This window comes from Anser anser (assembly GCF_964211835.1).
Source record: "Anser anser genome assembly, chromosome: 9".
NCBI classification, from domain to species: domain Eukaryota; kingdom Metazoa; phylum Chordata; class Aves; order Anseriformes; family Anatidae; genus Anser; species Anser anser.
This window is the reverse complement of record NC_139729.1, coordinates 8339477-8364787: the sequence shown is the minus strand read 5'-3', so window position 1 is coordinate 8364787 and position 25311 is coordinate 8339477. Positions and strand designations below refer to the sequence as shown.

General features: G+C 36.0%; 1 protein-coding gene across 2 annotated transcripts in view; it reads left to right on the top strand.

Moving 5' to 3' along the window:
- LOC310903944 (uncharacterized protein) overlaps positions 1–20950 on the top strand; it is a 144256-nt gene extending 123306 nt beyond the window's left edge. For both annotated transcript variants that reach the window (XM_083848046.1, XM_083848047.1), the window contains 3 exons: positions 4078–4150; positions 15565–15663; positions 20365–20950. In XM_083848046.1, the coding sequence (XP_083704172.1) occupies positions 4078–4150; positions 15565–15663; positions 20365–20451 (259 nt within the window). In that variant the 3' untranslated portion in view covers positions 20452–20950. The remainder of the gene's footprint in view (positions 1–4077; positions 4151–15564; positions 15664–20364) is intronic.
- The last annotated feature ends 4361 nt before the right edge of the window (positions 20951–25311 follow it).

Genomic DNA, 25311 nt, shown 5'->3' with positions numbered 1-25311 from the left:
TTATAGTAGATATGTATGTGATGTAATAAACTCTGTTTATTGTCTGCGTTTCACCTCCTTTCCCGAAATCCGTTTGAAAGCACACAGTGATACAAGAGGATATTTCAAATCAGTGGTTGGTTTCTAAAATATTTTTTACTTTAGGTTTTGAAATATAACTAATTGCTTGAAAATATCTGAATCTTGCATAAAGTATGTTTTAGACTTGAGAGTAAAGCCACTTTGGATTTCTAAGGCCTCCCACTTACTTCATACATAACTCTCACAAAATTGCTGTTGATGCTTTTTTGTCTTTTCATTTCTTCTGGAGGGAAAAAAAAAGGTTTGTAATGAAAAAAACAGATTATTATTATTATTTATCTTTATTTTGAATTGGAAGGAAGACTTCCCACTGTGTACAGCAGTGGTATTACTGTCTTATTGGATCCTAAAGTTCTTTGAAGTCTAGCACGCTAGGAGAAATGAAAGCTATGTGGATGAACAAGAAATGTAGGGGAGTAGAAAAATAATGTTTTCAAGCTCTGGTTTTGGTAGTAACTTAAAAAGCAAATAGCATCAGCTAAGAGCCGCTGCTGCCAGTCTGAAGCTGCATTGAAGACAGGCCCAGAGGAACATTCAGACCGACTTAAACTTTGTAGCTAAGGTTTACATTTTCTTTAAAGTGAGATTCCCATTCCCATCTCAAGGTTATCTTACTGATAGCTTTTGAAACAGTCAGACCACTTTCCAATGGATGGATGTTCAGAAGTTTGACAGTCTGTGCATTGATCCTACTCTTGCATGAAAATGGCTTTATCAAGCCTATAATTAGAAATGAAATAGTCTTAAATGGTTTCCACACAGCTTGACTTTCAAAGAGGTTCCAGTTTCACATAACTTCATATAAACAGAGAATCAGAAGATATAACCAGATACCACAGTTCCTGCTTACTAATTGCCATAAAGCAGAGCCATCTGCTTTATACAAAGTCTAGGTCAGGTAATCCTTCTAAACTGTGACCTCTGGGGCTCCATGGAGCTTGTTCTTGATTAAATAAAACCTTCTTAGGAAGTTATGGGGAAACTTGGTGCAACTTCAGTCTGAGCAGAGAATGTAACTGACTGGATTTCTGTATAATTTTAAGCAGACAGTTCTGAGCTGATAGCCTATCTTTTGAACTTTTCTTAACGGCGTTAGTCTTTCATAGCAATTCAAGGTACAAGTGAATTATTTTCAGTCTTTAAAATTATTCCTCATAAAAATAAATTAGATAACAAATGATTTAAACATAAATTCATAGCAATTAAAGACAAAGTGAAGTGACTGAATGTTTCACCAACCTAAACAAAAATCAGAATCCATTCTGGGGAAAATGGCATGTATCCCCAATTATGTGCAGTTGTCTAACATTTTTTTAGAGATCATGGCCCACAGTTGTAGTAGGGTGGTAAATATGAATGGAATACAACTAAAAATATCTGCAGCCTAGCAAATATAGTAAAGCACTTTTAATTCGTCACAACTGCTTTATTACTATCATGCATGCTTTCAATGTCTGTCTCTTTACCATCGTACACTTTATTTAAACATTTGATCCATTAAATGAAAATAGTTACTATGATTAAATAATCAGTTCTTCTGCTCTATTTTTTTTTTCTTGGCATTGGTGACTATTATTTTTGGCTCTCTGTCCTTGGCAGGCAATTGCCAATTATTCACTGCCAGATTAAAAATAGAAGTATTATTGCCAAAGCAAATAATAGATTATTTTGCAGATACACAAAGCTTTCCAGTTAAGGATCACAACATATCTTGTAACCACTAATGAATTTAGCCACTTACCCCCCACTGAACATTAGTGTTCTTCTTGCCTTTGGGGTGAGAAAGATAAGTTATATACTGCAGTAGGACATGATGTACCTTTTACAAGAGCCAATATATGTTAACATTTATGTAAGACACTAGAATGCACCACTCGTTAGGAGAAATGGGTCTTGTATGAATTCAGAGAACCCCACCTACCAGTCCAGGCAAAAGCTGGAGTTGCCCTGTCTGGCGCATGACATCGTGCTTTATATGAGACGAAGAAAAGCTGACCTGTGACTGCATTTCTTCTGAAATAAAATGTGTCCATTCACAGTGTGTTCCATTAATGAAATGGATTAATTTTTTAAGACTAAATGTATTTTGATAGTTCTGTTCTGATTTTGTGGAAGATCAGGGAAGAAGTTGGTCATGGTAGATGACTCAGTTACCAGAATTGTTTAAACCTCGTTATGCTGTTACAGTTCCTCCTAACAGCTGCAGACAGATGTCCTCATATTGGCTGTGGTCCGTATAGCTACTTTGCATCCTTTTTCTTTGCTAAAGGAATTTTGTGAAGAAGTCTGCAGTGGAGAAGGTTTTCTTACTGAACTAGGTGATCCCCTCATGTCTGAGGACTGCTGTCTTCTAGTTTTAACACATTTATATGAAAATGTCAAATAAGTTTTGACATTTGTGATCGTTTGAACATTATTCCCAAAGTTTGTTTTCACACCTTTAAAAATGTTCTTTAGAAATATGCTGGCTGAAAAGTCTAATTCTGCACTCCACATTTCTGTTCAGGTGATGGTTTTTACTTTCCACCTGATGTGTGTGATAGGGCACCTACAAACCCTGAAGGAAAATCTGTATTCGGGGAAATGTGACTCTGGTTCTAGGTTTTGTTCCGAATTTGTAGTCCAGTATAAAGTTCTCAGTTGCTGCAGGGGCTCATATGATTTGTGGTATAACAGTCTTTTCTTGGTTGTGAAGTGCAAAGTTCTTCATCTCCTGGAAGAGCAAACCTGTCCTACTGCTGCCTCTGTTCCTTGCATGTCCCTGTGACAAAACCTGAGGTGGTCTCAGGAAACTCAAGATAGTTCCAGGAAATTTGGAGCTTATGCTTAGGGCAAGAGTGAGAACCAGTAGTTGTCCATGATATTTCATATAGATAGTGAGGTATCTCCTTCTGTCTTATCATTATCTAAGCTTACCAATAGAATGGCTAGCGGTAATTACATAAAGTAATAGCATCAGATGAGGGCTTGGATTCTGCTGTCTTACTTCAGTACATTTTTCAAATTGCAGAGACTCTTTTTACTGTGGAAATTGTCTCATATATAAGCTAATCCTGATCACTTGTATAAAACACTGAATATCCTAAGTGGCTATTAAGTCCAGAACTTTGTTGGACTGGATTGTCATATTCTTAAAAAAGGAGCCATCTGAAATCTGATATCTAATATATTCTGTGATCAGAGCAGCAGATGGGGACAAGCAGAGGCGATTTTCCTTGAAATTCAAAGTGCAGTAGCTCAAAGACCACCACCTGTATGTATTTAGGGAATCTGAAATTACCTGAATGCCTGCCTTTTTTTTTTTAAACTCAGAAATTAATTATGATATTTCACAGAGATCTCTATGCCTCTCATTCCTACTTTGATAAACCTACTAAAAGTCTATTGCCTACTTTATTTCTTGCTGGGAATTAAAAAAAAAAAATTAAAAAAAAATCCTCAAACCAAAAAACAACTCCCCCGAAAAAAGAAGCGAGGAGAGGTGAGGAGCAGTAGCTTTGAAAGGTCTTATTGGAAAGTGCCTGTGTGTGAAAAATTTATTGTTCTGTTACTATAATCAAAAATAGGTAAAGTCACAGAAAAGTTTGGAAGAAATGGCAGTGCCAGATTATAGTTTTAGCTTAGAGAAAGCAGCTGCTTCTCTCTGACACAGACTCAAAATGCTGGATATTCTGTAAGGTAGATCCACTCAGTCAGATCATTCCCTACAGTGGTATTTTCTTTGGGTATTGACTAGTGTAGCTATTTGAGAGTATTTATTTTAGACCGACAATCAATCTTTCTCCTAGGCAGTCATACAATTGCTAAATAACAATCAACTTTAACTCCTGAATGCTTATTTCCAAATATTCAGTATAGAGTGGAAAGAATGGTATGGGAACATGAACTTAATTTTATATTGATATGTTGATTTTTGAACTAAGAAGATGTAGAACACTAAATAACCAGTGAAAATCAATGCTAAACTTCACTTCTGCTTTGAAAATCTCTCTTTAGTTACAGAAATAAGACGAAGCTTATAGTATGTCACCAGAATAGTATCTTCAAATTTCAGAAATGGGAAAATCAGGTAAGTCCTGGTATTTGGATATCCCTGGCTCCCCCTGGTTTATTTTTTCTTCTGGCAACTACAGATGACTGGGATGATCCTCCTCAGTCCCTCCTGGATCTCAGTGTTGTAGGAGTCACAGCTGGTTTCTGCACAGATCCCTGCACTGGCATGTTCTGTCCTTGACAGCATGTATTTGTCAACATGAAAGCAATGGGTTTTCTTATTTAAAAGCAATCTATTGAATATAAATTCAATGTAATTTATTTTCTTTCTTGTGGTTTAGTTGTAGCTCTTGGTGACGGCAACAGTATCAATCTGTATCCCTTGTCAGCTATGAATGGTTTATGTAATTTTAAAAATAATTTTTGAATGAGAGCTGATTGTTGTGTCCGTATTCCTTGGGTTGGATGATATATTCATTTTTAACTTCTAGCAGTCCTGAAGAAGATGGTAAAATATTGTAGCTGGCTGAGGGTACAGTTGCAGACAGATTTCAGTCTCAGGGGTGTACCACATGGTTGCTTGACTTTTGCATTTGCAGTTAGATGACTTTTGAGACACATGCTTATATCTCTGTGCTACAGGTAATATACACAGTGCAGTAACCGGCTTGTCTGGGGCTCTCATCCTGTGTTCTCTTGCTTACTGTAGGCAGACAGGGTCTGTGTTTCCACAACCCACAAGAGGCAGGATAGGCTGTGCTGCATGTGCAGAGACCGATCGCTGCTTAGCAAATCCCCATAGCTCACCCGGCCGGGCTCAGCAGGTGTTTGCTACTTGAATGTGTTGTTTTGTTTTGAGTGCAGGCTTTCTTTGCTCCAGGCAGAGGAACACCTAAGTAATTTTCAATAAGGGAGTTTTTGCAATTGCTACTTTGAAAAGATCAATTTGACCAGTTTGATCTAAATTCAAGCGTTTTGTGATTTGGCAGAGACAATGTTGGAAAGATTTTTGGTAACATTACACATTTGTGTTTCACAATATTTTTCTAGTAGGATGTGCTTAATATAGTTTCTCAAATGAAAAACGTGTATCTTTATTCTCCTTTTTCTTGTTTCCTCCTGCTTCCCGTTTCTGTTAAGAATCAGGGTTTGATGACTGTCAAGTTTGCCCCAGAGATAATTTTGATTGCAAGAGAAGAGATTTATTTGTGGGCAATTGTAATGACAGGAACCTAAGGACATCCATTAGTGTTTCATGCAATTTGATTCTCATTCTCGATTCTTTTAGCAATATTCTGTATTTTCCTGTGTACCTGGAATAGTAACTTTTTTTTTCTTTTTTTTTTTTTTTCTGGTGTTGTTTTTGAAGAGGCACAAGATACTTTCCTGAATGGCTTTGTGATTATGTGGTTAGTTCTATGGTGACGTCCCAGATATGAGTCACATTTTGGAACTGCAGAAATTCTGCAGGTCAGCACAAGGTCTGCACTGCAGTGTGCTCATTGGCAGTCCAATAAAAAGTATCAAAAAACAAATTTCTGAACTGGCTGCCCATGCTGAAGCCAATAAGTGATTTTTTTCCTGAATTCTGAGGGACCATTGTAGAAGTCCCAATCTGAGGGACCATTGTAGAAGTCCCAAAACTCAGTGAAATAGTTGCGAGAGGCACTTTCTATACAGCAAAACAAGATTTATAAAAGGATGGTCCTGGCTTCTTTGAATTTTTAAAATATCATACCTTTCAAATACTGTATGTGTAGATATGTTTGCCTATCGTTAGAAGAAGAAAGAAAAAATAGGTTATTGAGCTAGCTCTGAAGCAAACAACTTTTATCAGTAGCATTGTGATTTTTGATGGAAAGACTTCAAATCCAAGTGTCACAGCTTCTTCCATTGTTAAGTTCTCATTGTTATGCTATTGTCTAGATGCCAGAGCCCAGTTTTCAAAGGAAACTTCTGTGGTTGAACCTTGTGTATCTTATTTTCTTATATAGACCCAGCAATTTTTGTCATCACAGGGGAAAAATGGGGAAAAAGATATCTTTCAAGGCTGTCTAGGTTGAAAATATCTTAGGTATTTTGTTCCATGTGAGTTCTCAGGTGTTCCCCTTGCATGCTAAAAACATAGTTACATGATGACAATATTTATTTCCTTGACCTGGCTTTCGTGTGCACATCCAAACTAATACTTAACGTGATGTAGTGGTTGTATTCTAGGCAACATGTCAATCAAAAGTAATAGCAGTTATGAGGTGGTATAAATGAACAAACAACTTATGCTTAAATGAAAGGTGACACTGTTTTTATATTGACTGAAGAAAGCAATGGAGTAAACTGTGTCCTCTAGGCAACCTGGGACTCTTGGAGCAGTACCACAAGAGCAGTGCAGAACATACTGAGCAAGCCTGAATGACTGAAATAGTGAGTTCAGTATCCTGTATTGCATACAAATATTCTGCAACTTTAATCGACTCCAATATTGATTTGGCAAAACATTTAACTTAGCAAAGAAAACACCTATGTTACTTTGCGGAAGCTAATAGGAGAAATATGGTAATCTTACTGTATATCATCCTGTTTTATCACTGAATCCCATTGTTAAATTAAAGAACTTTGATAAGACCCCTAAGTAGAAACCTTTAGCAAAGCCCGGAGCACTGTTACCCGTCTGTGATCTTTCAGCCAGTTCCATTTGACTTCAGAAGCTTTGTCTATTACCTGTGTGCCAGCTTTCTCACCTGTAAAATGTCTCTGCCCCTGCTGTTAATAAATGGCTCGTAGGAAGAGAATTCTTTCTAATGACTATTGGAGACTTTTTGGAGGTTAGTGCTACAGCTTTATTTGTTCTAATTATATCTGACATTTCACAAGCTGCATGTTTGTTATTTGATGGGCAAAACATCAAAAATAATTAGGCCAAATGATCACACAAGCCCCAACAGAAAGCATATTCGGAGCATGTTAGCTGCTTTTTATTAATAATTATCCTAATTAAACTTTACCAAACTATTTTATAATCTCATTTCCTGGTCATCATGACTGAACTCCTAAAATCAAGTGAGCATTTGAATTTTCTTACGAGATAAATAGTGCTTAAATTAAAAACAAAAACAAAAACAAATTGATCAAATACAACTCGTTCCTTTATACCAACCGCTATTGTTTCTGATAGAAAATAGCTACAGATTTTTCTCTTTGCCAGGAGAGGTCACTCTTTCCCCTTTGTCGCTGAGGTTCAGTCTATGCAACCATAAGGAATCCTCTTTCCTTACTACAGTAGACTGTTTTCCTTCAAGTACTGTTTGAATGCTGTCAGATATGCATGAACAGCTCTGTACTGGAAGGATTAGTAACATTTGCTTGATATCAATATGGGAAAATCTTAAAGATTTTTGTAGCAAATGATAATGTATCTCCAAATTTCCATAAACCATCTGGCATAATTCTAACAAAAGCCCGTAATTCTCTCAAGTTCTATTATAGAATTATAAATGGAGGTTTTAGAAAGCATAAACTAGAGAAGATATCACTTAATTAAATTGAACAACTTCTAAAGGAATTTTGGAAAAAAGCAAAAACAGCAACGTTTTAAATTCATGTACAAATTCATGTCCATCACTGGAATAACACTACATCTCAGTAGAAATTGGTAAGAATTGTTTGACCAAAGCAGCTGGAGCAAATCTAAGCCAAAACTATTGTGAGGACTAGAAAACTCTTAGGATATGGTTTTTGATTAACAAACAGAGCAGGTATGGAAAAGAGAATACAGTGATAATATTGATTTCAAACATTTCTTTCATTTCTACGTAAAATAAATTTCAGAGTTTTGGATAAAATAGGATCATAAACATGCACTCATGCTTCAATTCAAATTTAATATGAACTAGTGTCAGAGGTTAAAAAGTGATTTCTTGTCTTTCCTTGTCTTTTTTTCCCCCCATTTCTGCACTTCTCTGCACTTCTACATCCCCAGTGATGTAGAACTGGAAAAATAAAAACAAAAACAAAAAAACTTCAACCAAACCCTAGAAAAAATTAGTCAAACAATATCATATGATTTCTGCTGGATTGGCAATCTCCCCAAACCAGGCTGTCTCATGAGGTTACTTGTTCTGTTTTGCAGACTCAGGAAATCTGTCTTCATACAAATGGTAGAGTTTTAGTTAAACTTACGTGAATGCATGAGATATGTGTCTCCTATTCCATTTTTATATTGTCTATACAGTAAAAGACGGAAAGAACAGCAACAGAATCCAGTGCAAACATCTCTGTATTGGTGTTCAAATGTTTCTTTGCCTTCTTTTTACCTAAAAATTTAGGATTCCAAAATAAATAGAAAAGTTAATTTTATTCATAAATTAGATTTTTTCTAAAGGACTTGCTCCTTTTTTTTAATTATTATTATTTTTAATTTTTGTTTCTCAACATCATCATCTTTCATACCATGATGTTTTCTGGCACCAGCTGGATCCTCATGGCTGTGAAACCTGATAGTAATGCATTCAATAACAACCACAGAACACCTCTGTGGCATGAATTTCTGTGTATCTGCCTGAAAGGTTCGTGCCTGACAGAACAAAATGAAGTGTTGGTTAAAATGCTGGAAAAGGAAAAAGACTTAAAGGCATTGGAAGTGTGTATGGATTCATACTTGAATTTGAATCATTTGCAGGAAAAAAAGATTTTTTTGTTTAGTTGTTTGCACTTCTGAATAAGGTAAGAGCTAAGCTCTTTTAAGTGCCTCCAAATATGATGACAAAGGTAAATAACAGCAAGGGCATTCTCCTTTTTCCATGCCACCATTTTGTTATTGAGGGAGAACATTCAAAAGAAGACCAAAAGTATACTCCAAATCAAGATCCTAACAAACTGGAGCTGTAGCAAGCTGTCTCACTGCCAGAGGTGTGAACAACAAGAACATGTCCCTTTGAACACATAAACCATCTGTTCTGTACTCAACAGGCAGGATCCATATCATAAAAGTAGAAGTGCCTATATTGTTATATCCCTTGCTCTCTGTGGGAATATATAAATATCCAGCTGGAGTGTCAGAATAATTCCGCACAGAGAATTCATGTTTGAAACTTTTTGATGACCTTTAACATTTGCTTCTGCGCTACCTATCCATGAGAAACAGAGATAACTGTGTCATGGCCAGGTCTATCTACTATCATCAGTATCTGCTTTATGAAACACAAGAACATGTTGGGGTTTCAGTTAGAGTGGAATGCTGGCAAGGAACAATATTACCAGAGAAGTAACTATTTTTTGATACATTTCATTGTATTCTCTAAAAAAACCCACCTTGCAATTGCTATATAGAATTCATGAAAATATCTTACTTTTTCTGTTTTAAGATCTGTTAGAATTGCACCTTGTCTTTACTAATTTTATTACTGAAGCCTGTCAAGCTTCCTCTTTACTATATGTATTTCTTTGTTACTTCAAGAAATTTTGCTAAGAGAGTCATTCCAGCATTGGATAAACTGATATTCTAATTCCTGTGGTACATTGTTCTGTTTATGTATTTAACTTATATTATTATACAATACAATTTTTGATGATTTGATAAAAAAAAAATGTAAGAAATTGTGGTCTATCTAGATTCCATTCCCAAAGCAATATCAAGTTTATGAGCTCCAAGAAAAAAGCTAGCCTTCATTTGTGCTTTGCATCAATATAAGACATTAATGTATTTTTAAAGATAGCTTGTATATGAAATGCCAAATTTTCAAAACTGTTATTCTTCACACCTTTTCTCTACTAAATTTCATCAAGTTACAAATCAAAAAAAGGAATTATATCCATTTTGTATGATACAGATTTGATAGCAATTCATAAAGGAATATTTAAATATCAATATCTTTAATGACAAAACTAAAAATGTATTTTTAAAAAGTTATTTGACTAGAGAAAGTATTTACATGGCCATAGAACCAATATTATGTATCTTTAAAAGCCCGAAGTACTTTTGTGACTATAGTCCAGAGCACACAACTTCTTAAATAAAACCTCTGCAGATTTAAATAACACTACAACAGGGTGGTCTTTCACAAATTGATTTCCCTCTTCTTTTGCTTCCCAGAGAATTTCATTTAAAGAGTATTTAATTGAGGACATTTTCTTTTACTGCATTTTTCCTTTTCTTTTTTGAAGGTTTAGAGCTTTGTTCTAAGTGTTTTAGCATGTAATCACGAAATGTGTCAAGTCTGTTGCCAATTAGTGTAGCTGATGTGAAAATTGATTGGGTCCTGGGAAAGATGGCTAAGTCTTACAAAACAACAAAACAGTGTGTAAAAGACGGCTTAGGCAAGGAGTAACAAAAAGAAAAATATTAAGAAGAGTGAAAAGAGAGCAAAGAAACAAGATTGTTGTACTTAGTAAAGATTAATCAGCTATATCAGTTTATTATAAGGAGTTAAAAATAAGTATCCTGAGCTAGATTGGGGCAAGTTTTTTTCCCTATGAAAAAAATGTTTTGTACATCCACACTTTGAAGTCTGGTTTATGCTGTAGAATATCCCTTTGTGTTGGCTGAGAATAAGAATTTGCAGAAACTTCAGTGAGTACACAGCTATGCCACGTGAAGAAAAGTTTTCTTCTGTTTTCATCATAATGTCAAATTTTTATTTATTTATTTATAATTTTTTGGTCTGGAGAGGGATGTGGCTATGCTGGTATACAAGCATACACCTTTACGCAAGGTGTCTTCGTGAAGTAACAAAAGAGACAGAAGTTCTTTAGGGTAGTTGATATTTTAAAGTTAGGAGAAAAGTTCTCAGGCAGAAGCAGGTAATAACTATAAGAAATCCAGGGAAAATTCAAACAGAAAATAAAATCATTTATGAGACTTGTATATGCTGTAGATATACACTATAGAGGGTTATTCCTTCACATAGAACGAAATAAGAACAGTAAACTAGCAAGGAAGTTTGCTGTGAATGTGGTGCGGAATGTCAGCATGAGACTTTGAGCTGTCAGATGTGTCATCAGTTCGATGAAACGTGTGAGGACTTTTGACCATGGATGATGCAGAAAGCCTTATGGAAACATTTGAAAGAACACAGTGTGCAAAAGCAGTGGGTTCAGGCCTACGTGTTCCCATCCCTGTGTTACTGTCTATCTTCAGTAAATCTAATTTACTGCATCTCGTTGGTTTCCTGCAAATGTAGGAGTTCCTGTAATAGTTCAAACAAAAACCACAGCTAGCTCAGTGCTCTGTCATCACAGAAGACAACAGGATGACACCAGGAGTGTCAGACTTCGTTAAAATGGTGCTTTTTTTCCAAAGAGAAGTTATCACTTGCATTAAAATGCAACCTGCTCCTTTTGTTTTCAAAAAGGAGCTTGGGCTAAAGTAGTGTGATTGATTCCCTGATGAAGCTGATTCCCTTCCTACACAAAGCTTTCTTTGTGCACTGTGAAAGCTGTTTTAATGTACCCCCTTCTATTTGTCTGAAATACATGAATCATGCTACCATGTTATTTACTGTTAGCTTTGTATATGGTTGTTAATATAATTGCCAACAAGTCTGTTCCAAATGCTTGCTTAAATCAGTGAATCTGTGGGTATATGGTAAGGGTCCTTAGAAGATACTCTGAACTTGTGAATAACTGGTGAATGAGTGGTTGTTTTTTTTTTGTCTGCTTTCCAGAATTGAATATTATAGCAAACAAAGCTTTATTTATCATAGCTTTTCTTAAAGTAAAGCTGTGCAGTGTCAGCTCTGAGCTTGCATAGAAAAGGTTGAAAGGTGAGGTAGCACCTCACTGCAGGGATATTTCATTTTTGGGAAGCTTCTGAACGTAACGAACATTTGTTTGATTTGGAAATAGTTTGTGGCAGATGAGTTTTAAGTGTCCTTAATTCCCATTATTCTCTTTAGGCTGGGCTTTTGGGTAGGACATCAATTTCCTCTGGACACCATGGTGCTGAATTTTAGTAAAGGGAGTATAGTCATGGTTGTTATATCACGTTTGTTCCTCACAGGAAAATTGTCTAGGCAGGTAGATCAGAGACCAGAATCAGACAAATGCAAACAACGCTTTACCACACTTTGCTTTAAAATGTTTAATAGTTATGCATAGGGGGAGTGAGAATTTGGGCAACCAGAGAAGGAGCTCATACAGCCAAGACAAAACTAGGCTTCAACTGCTTACCAGCTTTCATTAGGTGTACACTTGAGAATTTGCCTAATAGTTTGGTGGTAGAAGAAATGAGATTTCTCTGCTGAAATCTGTTTTATCATGTTCAAGCTATTTTTAATAGATTTTATGAAAGAATTTTAGTGAGAAATACATGAAATACTCCACTATAAATCAGCTACACCAATTCTTTTGAACCATTGTTAAGCAGTTTTCATACAAACAAAAAATACAACAAGCATACGTTTGTCTGTTTGGTAGTTTTTACTGCTTTTGTTTATTTTTGCTCTTCCATTATTGTCTACTAGCAGAAGCTGATCTTTTTCACATTGGCTTAGATAATTTTAAGAGTGAGACAGAAGAACAGGCAATGTAAGAAGCATTTTTTCATAGCAATATTATCAAAGACCGAAAGATTTGATTGTGGAACAATTTCTTACAAGTTAAACACTACTTTAAGGAATCATTTTGAGTAAGATATTCTTATTAAAAGGTTGAGCAATACAAAATTAAAAGGCTTTTTTTATTATTTATATGAACATCATTAGGAGTATCTTGGTCAGAGAAAATATATATTTAAAATCTAAATTAAGTTTCATGCCTGGCAGACATGGTTCTCAGGATAGTATATTTCCACATTTAGCCATTATTAATTACAGCTTTTGAAAATGGTAGCAAAAATGATTTAACATCAGAAGGAATTGCATCTCTTTTCTAGAACTGTTTTTTTTTTTTTTTTCCCTTTTTCATTTGCCTCTGATGAAATGTTTCAAATGAAACTCATTTTGTGAGGAGAGGTGACAGACTCAGATATTGGGATCATTTTGGAATATTTTGATATGCAACGTAGCATAAATATGAAAACGAGTTGTGAATGAAAGATTATATGAAACACGAAAGGCAGAAATATATGCTGCAATTATAAATATGGACAGAAAGTAGGGATACAGGCAATTAAGAGAATGAAATCTTAAATGCAGAAAGTAATGCAGCGGGTGGTAAGACCTGTATTTGTTGCGTGGTTGGTTTCAGTTGTCTTCCTACTGTTCTGATGAGATCAACTGTGAAAATTCATTGTGTTCAAGATAAGTAAGAAACTCTTATTTCTTTAGGTCTGTAATGCAAATGGCTTTTTTTTTTTTTTTTAACCACAGCTGGGATAAATGGTTTATTGCAGAAGGTAAAAAGCCAAGCTCCATTTTGCTTTGTGTTACAGGAAAATAAAATTATATTTCCAATTCATTTCCACATTGTTTTTTCACCTGTTTAATATTTGTTGTCTGCTGCACAGTTTCAAGTGAATAGAACAGACCAACCTTAACCTATACTTGAATGTTTTCCTTGTTATTTTACTGTACATTGACTCACAGTTGTTGCTTATGATTTTTTGAAATGTTTTCCTCTGTTTTCTTCAGCTGCAACTTTGTGTTACTGAATGTTAATGTTAGATGTATTTCATAAGAACAAACTGGTGACTTAACATAGTTCAGAGAACACAGATTTTTGGGTTAACATCGTCCCAGGTGTCAAAAATGACGGTTAATGGTCAATCACACTATATTATCATTTTAAAAACACATGAAATTATAGAATATATATGTATATAATTAATCACTGATAATTATACCATTGTCATTATAACAGACGATATTTCATATAAAATTATATATACAGAATCCAATAATATAATACATAATAATGATATTTACCTTTGGATTTGTCCCACTTACCAAGGCTTAGATCCTGGTTGCATTTTGCACTGCCCACTCACTTGAACAAAAGTCTTGATTATATTTGACAGTGTTTGAAGGAGTCTATGTTAGAACTTGGGAAATTCTCTTTTTGTGATAAAGTTAAAATCGTATATGATTACAAAATCACGTGGTGTGCAGCATCAAGGTATGTGATACTCACTTTGTCAGATGAAATCAAGCACCTTCTGTCTTAAGCTTTCTGCAAAATGTAAGCAGGAAAAACTATATAATTTATGTTGTGGTCTGTAAAGTTCTACATATGGAGTGCTATAATTAGGCCACCATTGAAATTAATAGTTTAAATAGAAATGGTATTTTGGATCAAGACAGGATGCCTTTTTGAAAGGTATTGTGTAATCAACTTTTGAGGCTCATTAAGGATATAAAAATGTCTGTTCTTTGTTATAAGTGATCAGGCATGATGAGTTTAGTGGTTCTTTCTCTTCTTGTAATGTGTGTGATGTAATGTTCTTGTAATGTATGTGATCAACCTTCTGAGGTGCATCTTTTTCCCAGGTTAAGCATTCTTTTTATGAAACTGATTGTTGGTTACTACCTCTATTTTTATTTTTTATTTTTGCCAAGTGACAAAGTGGGTTTGCCAACTAGTACAAACTTTGATTAAAAATTACATCTTTGAATTTAGAAGGGTTACTGTACACTTTTAGTTGACTAGCAGAATTAGATGAATATAAAAGAGCCTGTGACTTGGTAATTATACCGTCTCCACGCACTTACACTGGATAGATCTTAATGTGACTGAAGGCACCATTGAAGTCAGTGGCATAAAATAATTGGCCTACCCAGGGTAAGTAAAAATGGCAAAAACTGGCCTCGATGGGGACATTTCCTTGCAGAGTTTGTACAAGATAGAAAGAGACATTTATTGAAGAGAAAAAGGAGAATATTTCTCTAAATCATTCTTGTGTCATCTCAGTGAAGTGCATTTAGCCTTTGAAAGCGCAGCATGTTTTTTGTAAGCAAGTTTGTAACTCACCACAAAGGGAAAGCAAAACATTGGGGCAAATTCTCCTTACCATTACGCAATGCTCCACGTACAGTCAGCACTCAGGATGCAAAGGATCCTTATGCTGAGGGAAGGTGGGCCCGGCTGGTCCTTGTCAGGTGGCTTGTGAAAACAGTGTCAAAATACTGTTGATGGAACAAACTACTGAGAATTGGTACAACTGAAAACTTCTGGCTGTCTTGTTCTCCATCACCTCAATGTGAACCCCAAGTCCCTCCCTAAAGTGCAGTAGTGATGGAAGTTAACTTCAACCGTCAGAAAAGAATAGGAAAATAGAAATACTTGTGACTGGATTTAGACTTTACTAGCCAGTGATGCTGGGATGGGAACATGTGGTGTAGCTGAATCAGACTAAGAAAAGTGAGACGGAATTGGGAATTTGGGTAGAATTAGCCCTGGAGCCTTCCAAGGCTCCATGGAGGAACAGCAGCCCAACTAGCCCTGCAAATGATGCAGTTTAAGTGTGCTTTGGGAAACTGGTCTTGAGTTCTCAGACTTGCTTGGGGAAGCTGACTGGGTGTTAGCCAGCACCAGCAGCTGCCCCATTGCTCTGCCTTCCAGGTGTCTGCAGCAGAGTCAGCAAGACCTGCAGTGACCTGTTCAGCATTGCTGCTTCTGACCCCCATCTGTGGATCCCAGGGAAGCACTGCTCTTCAAAGGGTACTTTCCTGTTCTCTCTTCTACTTCAATGTGCATTTTTTTTTCTTGAAAATCAACTCCCCTTCTTGGCTCAGTAAGTGTGTTCAGCATTTGAAGGCGAGATTCATAAAGTGAGATGGGTATAACAAGATGAAGGAAAACAGCATAGGAAAAAATCCTGTATACCATTCACCCCAAAACAGGGAGAAGTTATTCATTCTGAGAGCAGATGAGTTCATGAAACCTAACTCATTGTATATTGTGCATAACAGTTGATGTTTCTAGTGTTGGTTGAAATGAGTTATTGCGCTCTAAACTTAGAGAGAATAGGAGGATTGAACAGACCTGCAGAAAGACAGAGACACACTTAAGCACATGCTGTGATCATGTCTGAAACTATAAAAGGAATTAAACTCCAGAGGAATGGGGTGGAAGACAAGGGAGAATTAACTTTGATCTTTCCAGCTGCATAAAAGAAATCTCTCTTCCACCAGGACTATCTGAATATATAAGAGACATGATTGTTCTCTCAGTCATGGTCCCCTACATGAAATAGAGGTGGTGGAAAGTTCACCTGCCAGGATCATCTCTCTTTCTCCACCCTCTTGTCAAAGGTAGCAGATAATCCTCCTGGCTTCCAAACAAACAGTTTTTTCTGTATCTGCTAGTCTTCCACCATCGCAAGCTGAGATATCCTCTGCCTTTTCTAACCTGTGGTATTTTTAGCTGTGTTGCAAGAAGTACATAAATCCCCTGCTCTGGAAGAGTGACACGGATAGCAATGACATGGATAACTTCAGCTTTATGTCTTGGAAAGGAAGTATCAAAGAACCACCTCCTGCAAGCTGCCTCCTTCCTGCTCCTAGTGATTGAGAGAGGTCTTGTAGGCCGAATGATTTTTGGCAATGATTTCTCTGCTGGCAGCACTTCAGCTCAGGTGTCATCTTGAAGTCAAAAATATTGAGGTGTTAGCATGTAAGTCTTGTTGTCAAAGCAACAGAATTGAAGAGAATGCTTAGATCTTGGCTGGGGAGCATGCCCTGGCGTTGCCACAAATAGGGAAGGAAATGCTACCATTTTATTCTCTTTTGTAGGGTTGGTCTTGAGCTACAAGGAACATGACAAAATTTAGGACTATGCAGTCAGTTGTATAAATGAACTTCTCTCTTCAATTTTTGACATTGCATAATCCCTTTCAATAGCTTCAGCAAATATCGGGGGTTAAAGAGATGTAAAGACTCATTTGGTATAAAACTCAGATAAATAACTTGCTTGACTTCCTATCCAGCTGATGTTAAAATGCCATCAAATTCAGCAGCACAAACTTAGCTGTAAATAATGATGTACACTGGGATGGTAGAGAAATCTGCTGTCCCAGTGAGGGGAAGGAAGGGAGAAACACAGAAGGATTATAAATATTTAAAGTGCAGGAGGCAAATGGATGGGGCCAGGCTCTTTCGGTAAAACAGAATTGTACTGAAGGAATTGATTTTGGATTGCAAATCTGAACTACTCATTTCGGTCTCTTTCTCTTCTATGGTGAACAGAGAGGCCCAGATCTCAAAATATTTCCAGAAGAAATTAAATTGAAATTGATACGACTGCAAAATATTTTGTTGTGATAGAACTGTGCACTTTAACAAAAATACACTTAAATATGTTGCTAGCTGGAGTGCGTTTTCATAAAGAATTGGTTTCTAACTGCTGAATTTACTATTGATTTGGTGATAGTTTAGAGGAGAGTATCTGACATAATCATAATATTTTTCATTTTTGTTTATGTTCATAAGTTGTTCAAACATATATATTAACTATTCATGGTTAATATTTACATTGTATTGCTAAATAAATTATTGATGTCTTAAAATAATATTTTTTCCACTTTAATGATTAGAAATATCTTGATGTGGGTTTTTTTATTCATTTTGGTTGGTTGGTTGGTTTTGTTTTTAATTATGCTGATTTTATTCTTAATTCTTCATCTTGGACTGTGATACTAAATTGGTCAGGAAATACTGGATGATATTCTGACCTCCCAAAGGGATTTGCAGTCGCCCAGCTTCACCATCTTTAGTGGAGTTTTCTTGCTATGGTTGAGATGAATCTTACCTACTGAACCTAGCCTTTTCTTGAAGGTTGATTTGTGTTATTTATATGAGGCTGTTGTGTATATTAAAAAAAAAAAAACACCGGGGGGTAGTTAATGGTGGAATGGAATTGACTTATTCTAATTAATCATATCTTAAGTCCTGACAGTCTTATATTCCTTCTATTCATTTTAGATTATATTTGAAAAGGCCTAATTTTTATACTTAAATCTAGCTGAGACCCTTTCAAGGTTAGTGGATATGTTCAGAGCAATGTTACCTCAGCAAGTTTGAAAGCGTCAGTTTGAAAACAGCTTAGAATCACCCTCTGCAACTCTTAGTCCTAGAACGCAGTGTTTTACTTTATGATTTATTCCATTTTATGTAAATAATGGTGACAAAATTGCCACCACAGTACAGCACATGAATATATATTTAAAATTGAAGCAAGAAGTGCAGAATGCTTCTAGTATTTGAGGATTTTAAACATTCAAAACAAAATTTCATGAAACACAGAATTTACTGTGTAAAGTAAGTCTTGTTCCTACTAAAAGTGACAACATAAAATAGACATAAAATCCGGAGTAAAACTATCTTAAAAGACTAGTATTATTGACATTCACTTTCAGCTCCTCTCAGCAGACCTGCTTGGCTAATCTATCCGGTGGCATCGTTTGTGACACTTATCCATAGGGCATAAAATAGCGGTTTGCCACCCACCTTGAGCAGTTTTTATTATTTTTTTTTGAAGTGTTTGAAGGCAAAACAAAAAAGTACCCTGCCATTAGTAGCAAGCTGGAATTTTATATCCACTTGTTTTTGACAGTTATAGTTGAAGCTGTCACTTACTATTTTTTTCAGAGCCTTTAAAATGGATCTTTTTACATGTTAACATGAATACATTAAAGTGGAAAAAATCCCTGCAGCTTTACTGGGTGCTAGTTGACACATGAAGACCTCTGTATTCAATGAGCACACAGAACACATGTGATTAAGACTGCAATTACAGCTCTGTGTTAAGCATTTGAAAGCATAAATTAAAGGGGATTGGTAATCCTTTATATCCCTAGCATTTCCCATTTCCACACATTCCAGCCCAGGATCTACGTAATCTTAAATTGAAGCATTAAAGAAAACGAGGTAGCAAATATTGTACAGCTGTTTTTGTGATGAAAGGCACCGCATGTTTTTAACATGCATCATGCTAAAATGAATAGTCTCCAAACCAGATGCTTAAATATATATATATACATACATATATATATGCATATATGTATTTCAAATGCCCTTTTGTTAATCAAGGGACTGGACAATCTCTTATATTAGAAGAAGCTGAGATAGCTGGCATAGTTTAGCCTGGAGAAGAGGAGGGGAGGAAATCTCACCTTTTTTGTAGATATCTGATGGAAGAGTGTGTAGAATATGGAGCAAGACTCTTCTCAGTGGTGACCAGTGACAAGTAAAGAGGCAATGGGCAGAAACTGAAGATAAAAACAACAACAGCAACACCAAAATACACCAAAAACATTTTTATTGTTGGGGTGATGGCACACTGGAACAAGTTGCTAAGAGAGGTAGTGTAATCTCCATCCTCGGTGGTATTCAAAACAGAACTGAACAAGGTGCAAACTGCTGTAGCTGGCCCTGCTTGAGCAGGGGGTCTGCACCTTGATTATCTCTAGAGGTCCCTTCCAAATGCAGCTCTTCTGTGACTGTGCAATGTGGACAGGGTACTCGGATTCTGTAGCTAGCTTTGAAAAATTGCCTGCATGGTTTCTTAGATATCTGGGACAGGAGGGTATTTCCTGAGTCATCAGAAGTATTAATTCTGCTGCTAACACTGACTTTGTATCATGAAATTCTGTTTATAAATGTGCATCATGACCCCCATTTCACAAAACATTGCTTTATATAGAGGGAGACCTTTTGGCTACTACATGCTACTACTACATACTGCTACATGTTCCCTCTAGTGAACTCTTTTTGTGTTTGTATTTTCTTGAAGTTCCATGCATGCATGAGAGTCAGTTGTGTTTTGCTCCCTTGCTGAGCTGTGGATGAGCAATAAAGGTAGGCTGACTTGTGCTGGTAGCCGTAGACTTGATCAAGTGGACTCCTCTGAAGGAGAAGGGGGATGTTTTATTCCTAGGAGCTAGAGAGGAGTGAGGAATAAGCCAACAGGAAGACTAGAGCTTTGCTAAGAATAGCAATGAGTTAGCCTCAGTTCTGATGGTCTTGGATTTGTAGAGTTTTTAGTGTGGATTATTGTGACCCAGAAAATTACCAGAAGTTACAGGATTAGAAGACAAATCAAGGGGAGTGTGACACATTAGTCCAGGAGCAGATCAAAACCAAAGATTTTTCAAACCTTGTTTTCCCTCTGGAAAGCTTGTTCTAGCGTGTTCAAATAAGTTTCACCTTCAAAACCCCAAAATATTTTTCGTTTTGTGACTTTAATAAAGAGGCGGAGGGCTTCTGTTGTAGCCAATGTAATAGTCCTCAAGTTGTTTTTGACTGTATAGAGCAAGGCTGTATTCATATATCTTAGACCACATGAGTCTATAGCTTAAGTCTCTAAGTCTGTTGCTTGATTCTTACTGTTGTCTCCTCCTTTTCTATCTACTTTCATTTGTAGCCTCATGTAACCACACAAGCCAAACATCAGTTTCCTCTTTTGGTACCTACTTCCTGTGCAGACTTTGGAATGCAGTGTGCATTGTAAAACTCCAGGGATCTGGGTATATAACTGCAATAAAGTAAGAAGAAGAATACACAAGAACAAGCTTTAAGATTTTTTAAAACATGGCTAAAACAAGGCATGTCAAAACCCTAAAGAGCAACTTCAGCAATCAAAAAATACTTGAGCCTTCATCTTAGGTTTGGATAAAGAACATCTTTTAACCCTCGTTTTTACTGGTTGCCTTCTGTTAAATCATATAAACAGTCCTTTGTTGGAATTCTGTAACAGAAAATGAAAAGGGAAGCTTTTTTAATTATGGCATGGTTAGCAGATGCTAATGGCTCTGTTGCGTTTCGGGTACAATTTTCAAATGTACTTGGCACTGGTTTCTGCTTGATCTGAAAACAGTGAACCTACCATGTACTTTTTGAGCAGTATCTGTCATTACAATGGCCTTCAGGAAACAGTTATGCCCTACATTCTATGTATTTCTACTTATACAACAACTGCTATGTAGAACTTTCCAATTTTCCACTTCCAATTAAATTCTAATACTGTGTTCATTTTGCTTAGTCTAGGTAATAACCTTGGAGTAGTGTGAATACGGCAGCAATGTTATTTGGCTACAAAGGTAATTGAAAAGTGTTTTTCATGAAAATACTATTCTTCCTAATTTCCTTTGGTTATCTTATGTGAAATCTCTTAAATACAGTGAAGAAGGAACTCCTCACTCTTGCTGATCATTATAGCCTCCCGTCTGAAAACTGGTCAGAGAAAACTGCAGTGCTGTGAATAACTGCAAGGCGAAATTCCAGCTCTCTTTGAAACAATTTTTTCTCTACATACAATGGACTATTGCATTTTTATGGGAACGTTTAGGAGATTTCCTAATTAACTTTGCAACACCTGCTCAGTTATTACATTAACGATTCTTCATTTTTCACAGACAAGCTTATCATTATTTCTTTCTATTGAAATGCAGCTTCTTGTCCTTACAGTGAGAATTTCCAAACACATGTGCAATTACTACTGTGTTTACTCTGAGTTTTTAAATTATTTTTCTTTCTTCTTTCTTCTCAGTTTCAACATTTCTGTCCTTACTATTATATGCAGTTAAATCTGCTGAGATACAAGCATAGTCCCCAAATAGACCAGTTTGAGAATAATTTCCCAAATAGCAGTCTCATGGTTTAGCTATAAAACTGAATGACTATGCTTCCTTCAGTTTGTGTCAGGACTGTATATTGTGAATTCCCTTTTAAGCTAGAATATAAACCTGTAGAAGAAATAAATTTACTCATATGAAAGGGGTATGCTAAGAAGTCTTCACTATTAGTTTACCCAGTGAAAGATTTTAACTCATGCAGTGGGAAGGAGTCACTAGATCTTTTGCTGATTCTATCTTGCATTTTGGAAGATAGCAGAAATAAATATATTTTTATTCATTTATGGGAGCAGTTTTAACAACAAATACCTGAGAAACTTCTAATTTCTTTTAGTAGGCTTTTTCAGGAACTGATACACTGATACTGTGCTTAGGAAACAGTATCAGGCAGAAAGAGTGAATGGTTAGAGGACAACAAGACGCTAAGTAGTGGGGAAGAGAAGGCAGTTGTTATTTGAAAGAGGATGCTTATGTAACTCACTTCTCCACTGCCACTTTCATGTAATTATTTAGCAGATGGGAAAGGGCTAAATTTTGTTGCAACTATTTTGTGCAACATTATTTGGTATCCATCAATTTCCTACTTTCTGCTCAAAAAGGCAACCCTGAGATCTGTGTAATCTAGAATGGCTAGTTCTTGAGTTATACATAAATAACTAAGGGTTTATTTCCTTCCAGAAAAGACCAAGTAATGACGTTACTGGATGTGGTGACCTCTGTGCGTGTGTGTGTGCGTGTAGGGAGGAGAGTTGGAATGACTCAACAGGAAATACTTGAAAATGCTGTGAAATGCTGCAGATCATTGCTGACCGAATCAGGACAGTATATATGAGAATGGAGTGGCTGGGCCTTGAGACAAAAACTAAGACCAAGCGGATGGTAATTAACTTGTGTTGTCTGGTGCTAGCTGAAATTTTCTGTGGTGTCTGGGGAGGTAACTTGTTGGTTATGTGTGTGGATATCGGTTTTGCTTTCCTGTTCTACATTAATGACTGCAAATGCTGTATTGAATTTCTTTTGAGCATGCTTTTTTGTGGCACTTCAAATATTTAATGACTGAAAGTGCCCACAAAATGAGTTTCTACATAGATTCTCGAGTATTGTAGGAACTGCAGAAGAAACAGCATTGTTGAAGCTGAAGTTGGTCTGGTAGTGCCTTGGAGATTCCCCATTTTGGAAGCCTATCTGAGAAGAATGTCTCAAATGTATGTCAGAGGTTTAGAGCACATAGGTATCTATAACATTAAGAGTTTCAGCTGTGCTATATTGAAACTAGTTTTAGGAAATTGGCTGTGGATTTTAGATGTGGATTTTAGACATGGTCTGAGAATCCTTGTGTGCCTACTGAGGCTATCCAAAAAATAATAAAAAAAAAAAATTAAAATTAAACACTCCTCAAATGCTAGCTTAAAAGTCAGTATAAACAAAGATTTTTCTTCCTTTTGAAATAACGCTGATATTAATGAAGGAACCATTAGGAAAAGGCTACTGCAGTATGATGATCAAAGCTCTGCATGACATGATTGTTAAAAGTCATGTTTTATTACTGTTTCTTCAGTTCAGCTTGTTGAGATATGCTACACTTCTTCTGATGAGATTTTGATTATTTTTCAAAATTACTCTTGTACTCCAAGAAACAAGACCTACTGAGTCTTGGTTTAAGAAGACAATTTCTTACAACAGGTTACCTGTAATAGCTGTAATTTGGGTAGTATTTATTTCAACACCATTTCAGCAGTTTAAGGGCATCTGAACTTCCGGCCTTCTTTCTTGGGGGATCTGAGACAGCAGTTTGCTTTTCATCCTATAGACACAGCCACAATTTGGTAGAAAAACTAGGCACAAAATGATGCTGTTAAACTGGAAGAGGGTCTGCAATAAGAGGGACAGCTACTTGAGCACTTGTAATGGAGATGAAATGCACTGCTCTAACCTGATGCATTGCTGAAATTCCTGAAGATATTATGCTTGCAAATTTAAAGTAGTCTCTATTTTCAAAATTATCTAGATGTCTGCTCACCTTTCATACTGTGAAATTTTGCATTTAGTCTATGAGTTTGTGCATTGTCCCCCATTAGGGCAGTATTCCACTTTCAACAAATAACTAATATTTAAAGAAACAAAAATATTGAAAAAATAATGAGAGAGACGAAGATGTAGGTCTAGTTTGTAAGTCAGAACATGAGTCCACATACAGCCTTCCCTCAGAAAAAAAAGTGCATAAAGATACATACATCTGCTGATCTTCACAATCAATTTGACTGAACTCAGCCTAAAGCTGCTTAATCCAAACTCATCTGGCCTGAGGCATAGAAGTACCACCAAAAGCTTATTGAAGCCGGAAGAAAGAGCATTTCTATTTCTAAATAGTTCTATACAGAAATGTATACATTTTGCAGAGATAATGGAGAAAATATCATATTCTTAATTTTGACAAAATATTTATTAATTTAATAAATAATATGCAAAATGTGTTTTGGAGGAAGTGGAAAATGTTGAGTAGATTTAATTTAGCTGTAACTATTTCATACATGAATAGCTATTCATAAATGTCCTACTGTAAAATGTCAGAATTAAGTAATCATTCTTGGAACCAATATAATTTGAGGAGATTACCTTTTTGAACTGTGCAAAGATAATTAACCCCAGGAGAAAATAATATTTTTGTTGCCCTTGTCTCTGTATCCTGGTTGTCCATGTTATCACTCTTTATAATCTATACTTGTACCACTATGTTTATAGAGGTGTATTGATTTGTAGATTTTGTTTGACTGTATTGGATGAAAGTATAATAAAAGAGCAGTTTGGTGTATGATTCAAAGCCACCTAAGATCCATGTGAATCTTTCTATTGACTTCAGTGTGCTTTGAATCTTCTTAAAAACACGGTGATATAAAAAGTTTTGTTTCAGAGTGTCTTCACAGACAGACTTTCAGCATATTCTCTGATAATGTGTTATTTTCAAAAGTGCCAAGGTTGCTTTTCTGCTGGAGTTGACCATCACAAAGCTCCTTTGTTCATTTCAGATGCTAGATTAGAGCCCCATACCCCTGCAAAGTGATTGAAAATGGGGCCAGCATGAAAAATCTACTTGAAATTATTTCTCATTTCAAATCATACTCCAGAAAGCTAAGAGGTGAACAGAACTAGATGTAAAGACAAATGAAATCCTATTTCTCAACTCTGAAATAATAAGTAAATACGAAATGATTTTTGACCCATTCCTAAAGGAAAGTATAAACTTTCCAGCTTCATCAGGCCAAAGATCCATGTGGATCATCTTCTGATGCCTCAAAAAAGCCTTAAAACTGTATACTGGGCAAGTATTCAATAATATCATTTCCTAACCTTGGGCATACAGCGGCAGGCATTCTTCTTTTAGGTATGGAGGCTGATGTTATAATCTTTTAAATTATTTTTCTAGATAGTTTAATCACAGACATCTTTTAATCCTGCCAACTTTACTGTCTCTGGGATAGTTTGTGACATTGAGGAATACTATCAATTTACATGCAACTTGAATGCAAGATTAGGAAGAAATGGAGGAGGTTACTACAAAGACAAATCTCTTTGCCGCAGTAAGATTTTTCTTGTGTGAAGGCTAAATAGTTATGAGCTAATGAAGTGAAAAGAAAGTGACTATTCAGACTTTTGTTTGTTATTATTGTATATTAATAGGTGCTTGCTTGTCTGATCCCTGATTTAAAAAGACTGAATTTTTATCAAGGTATTCAGTT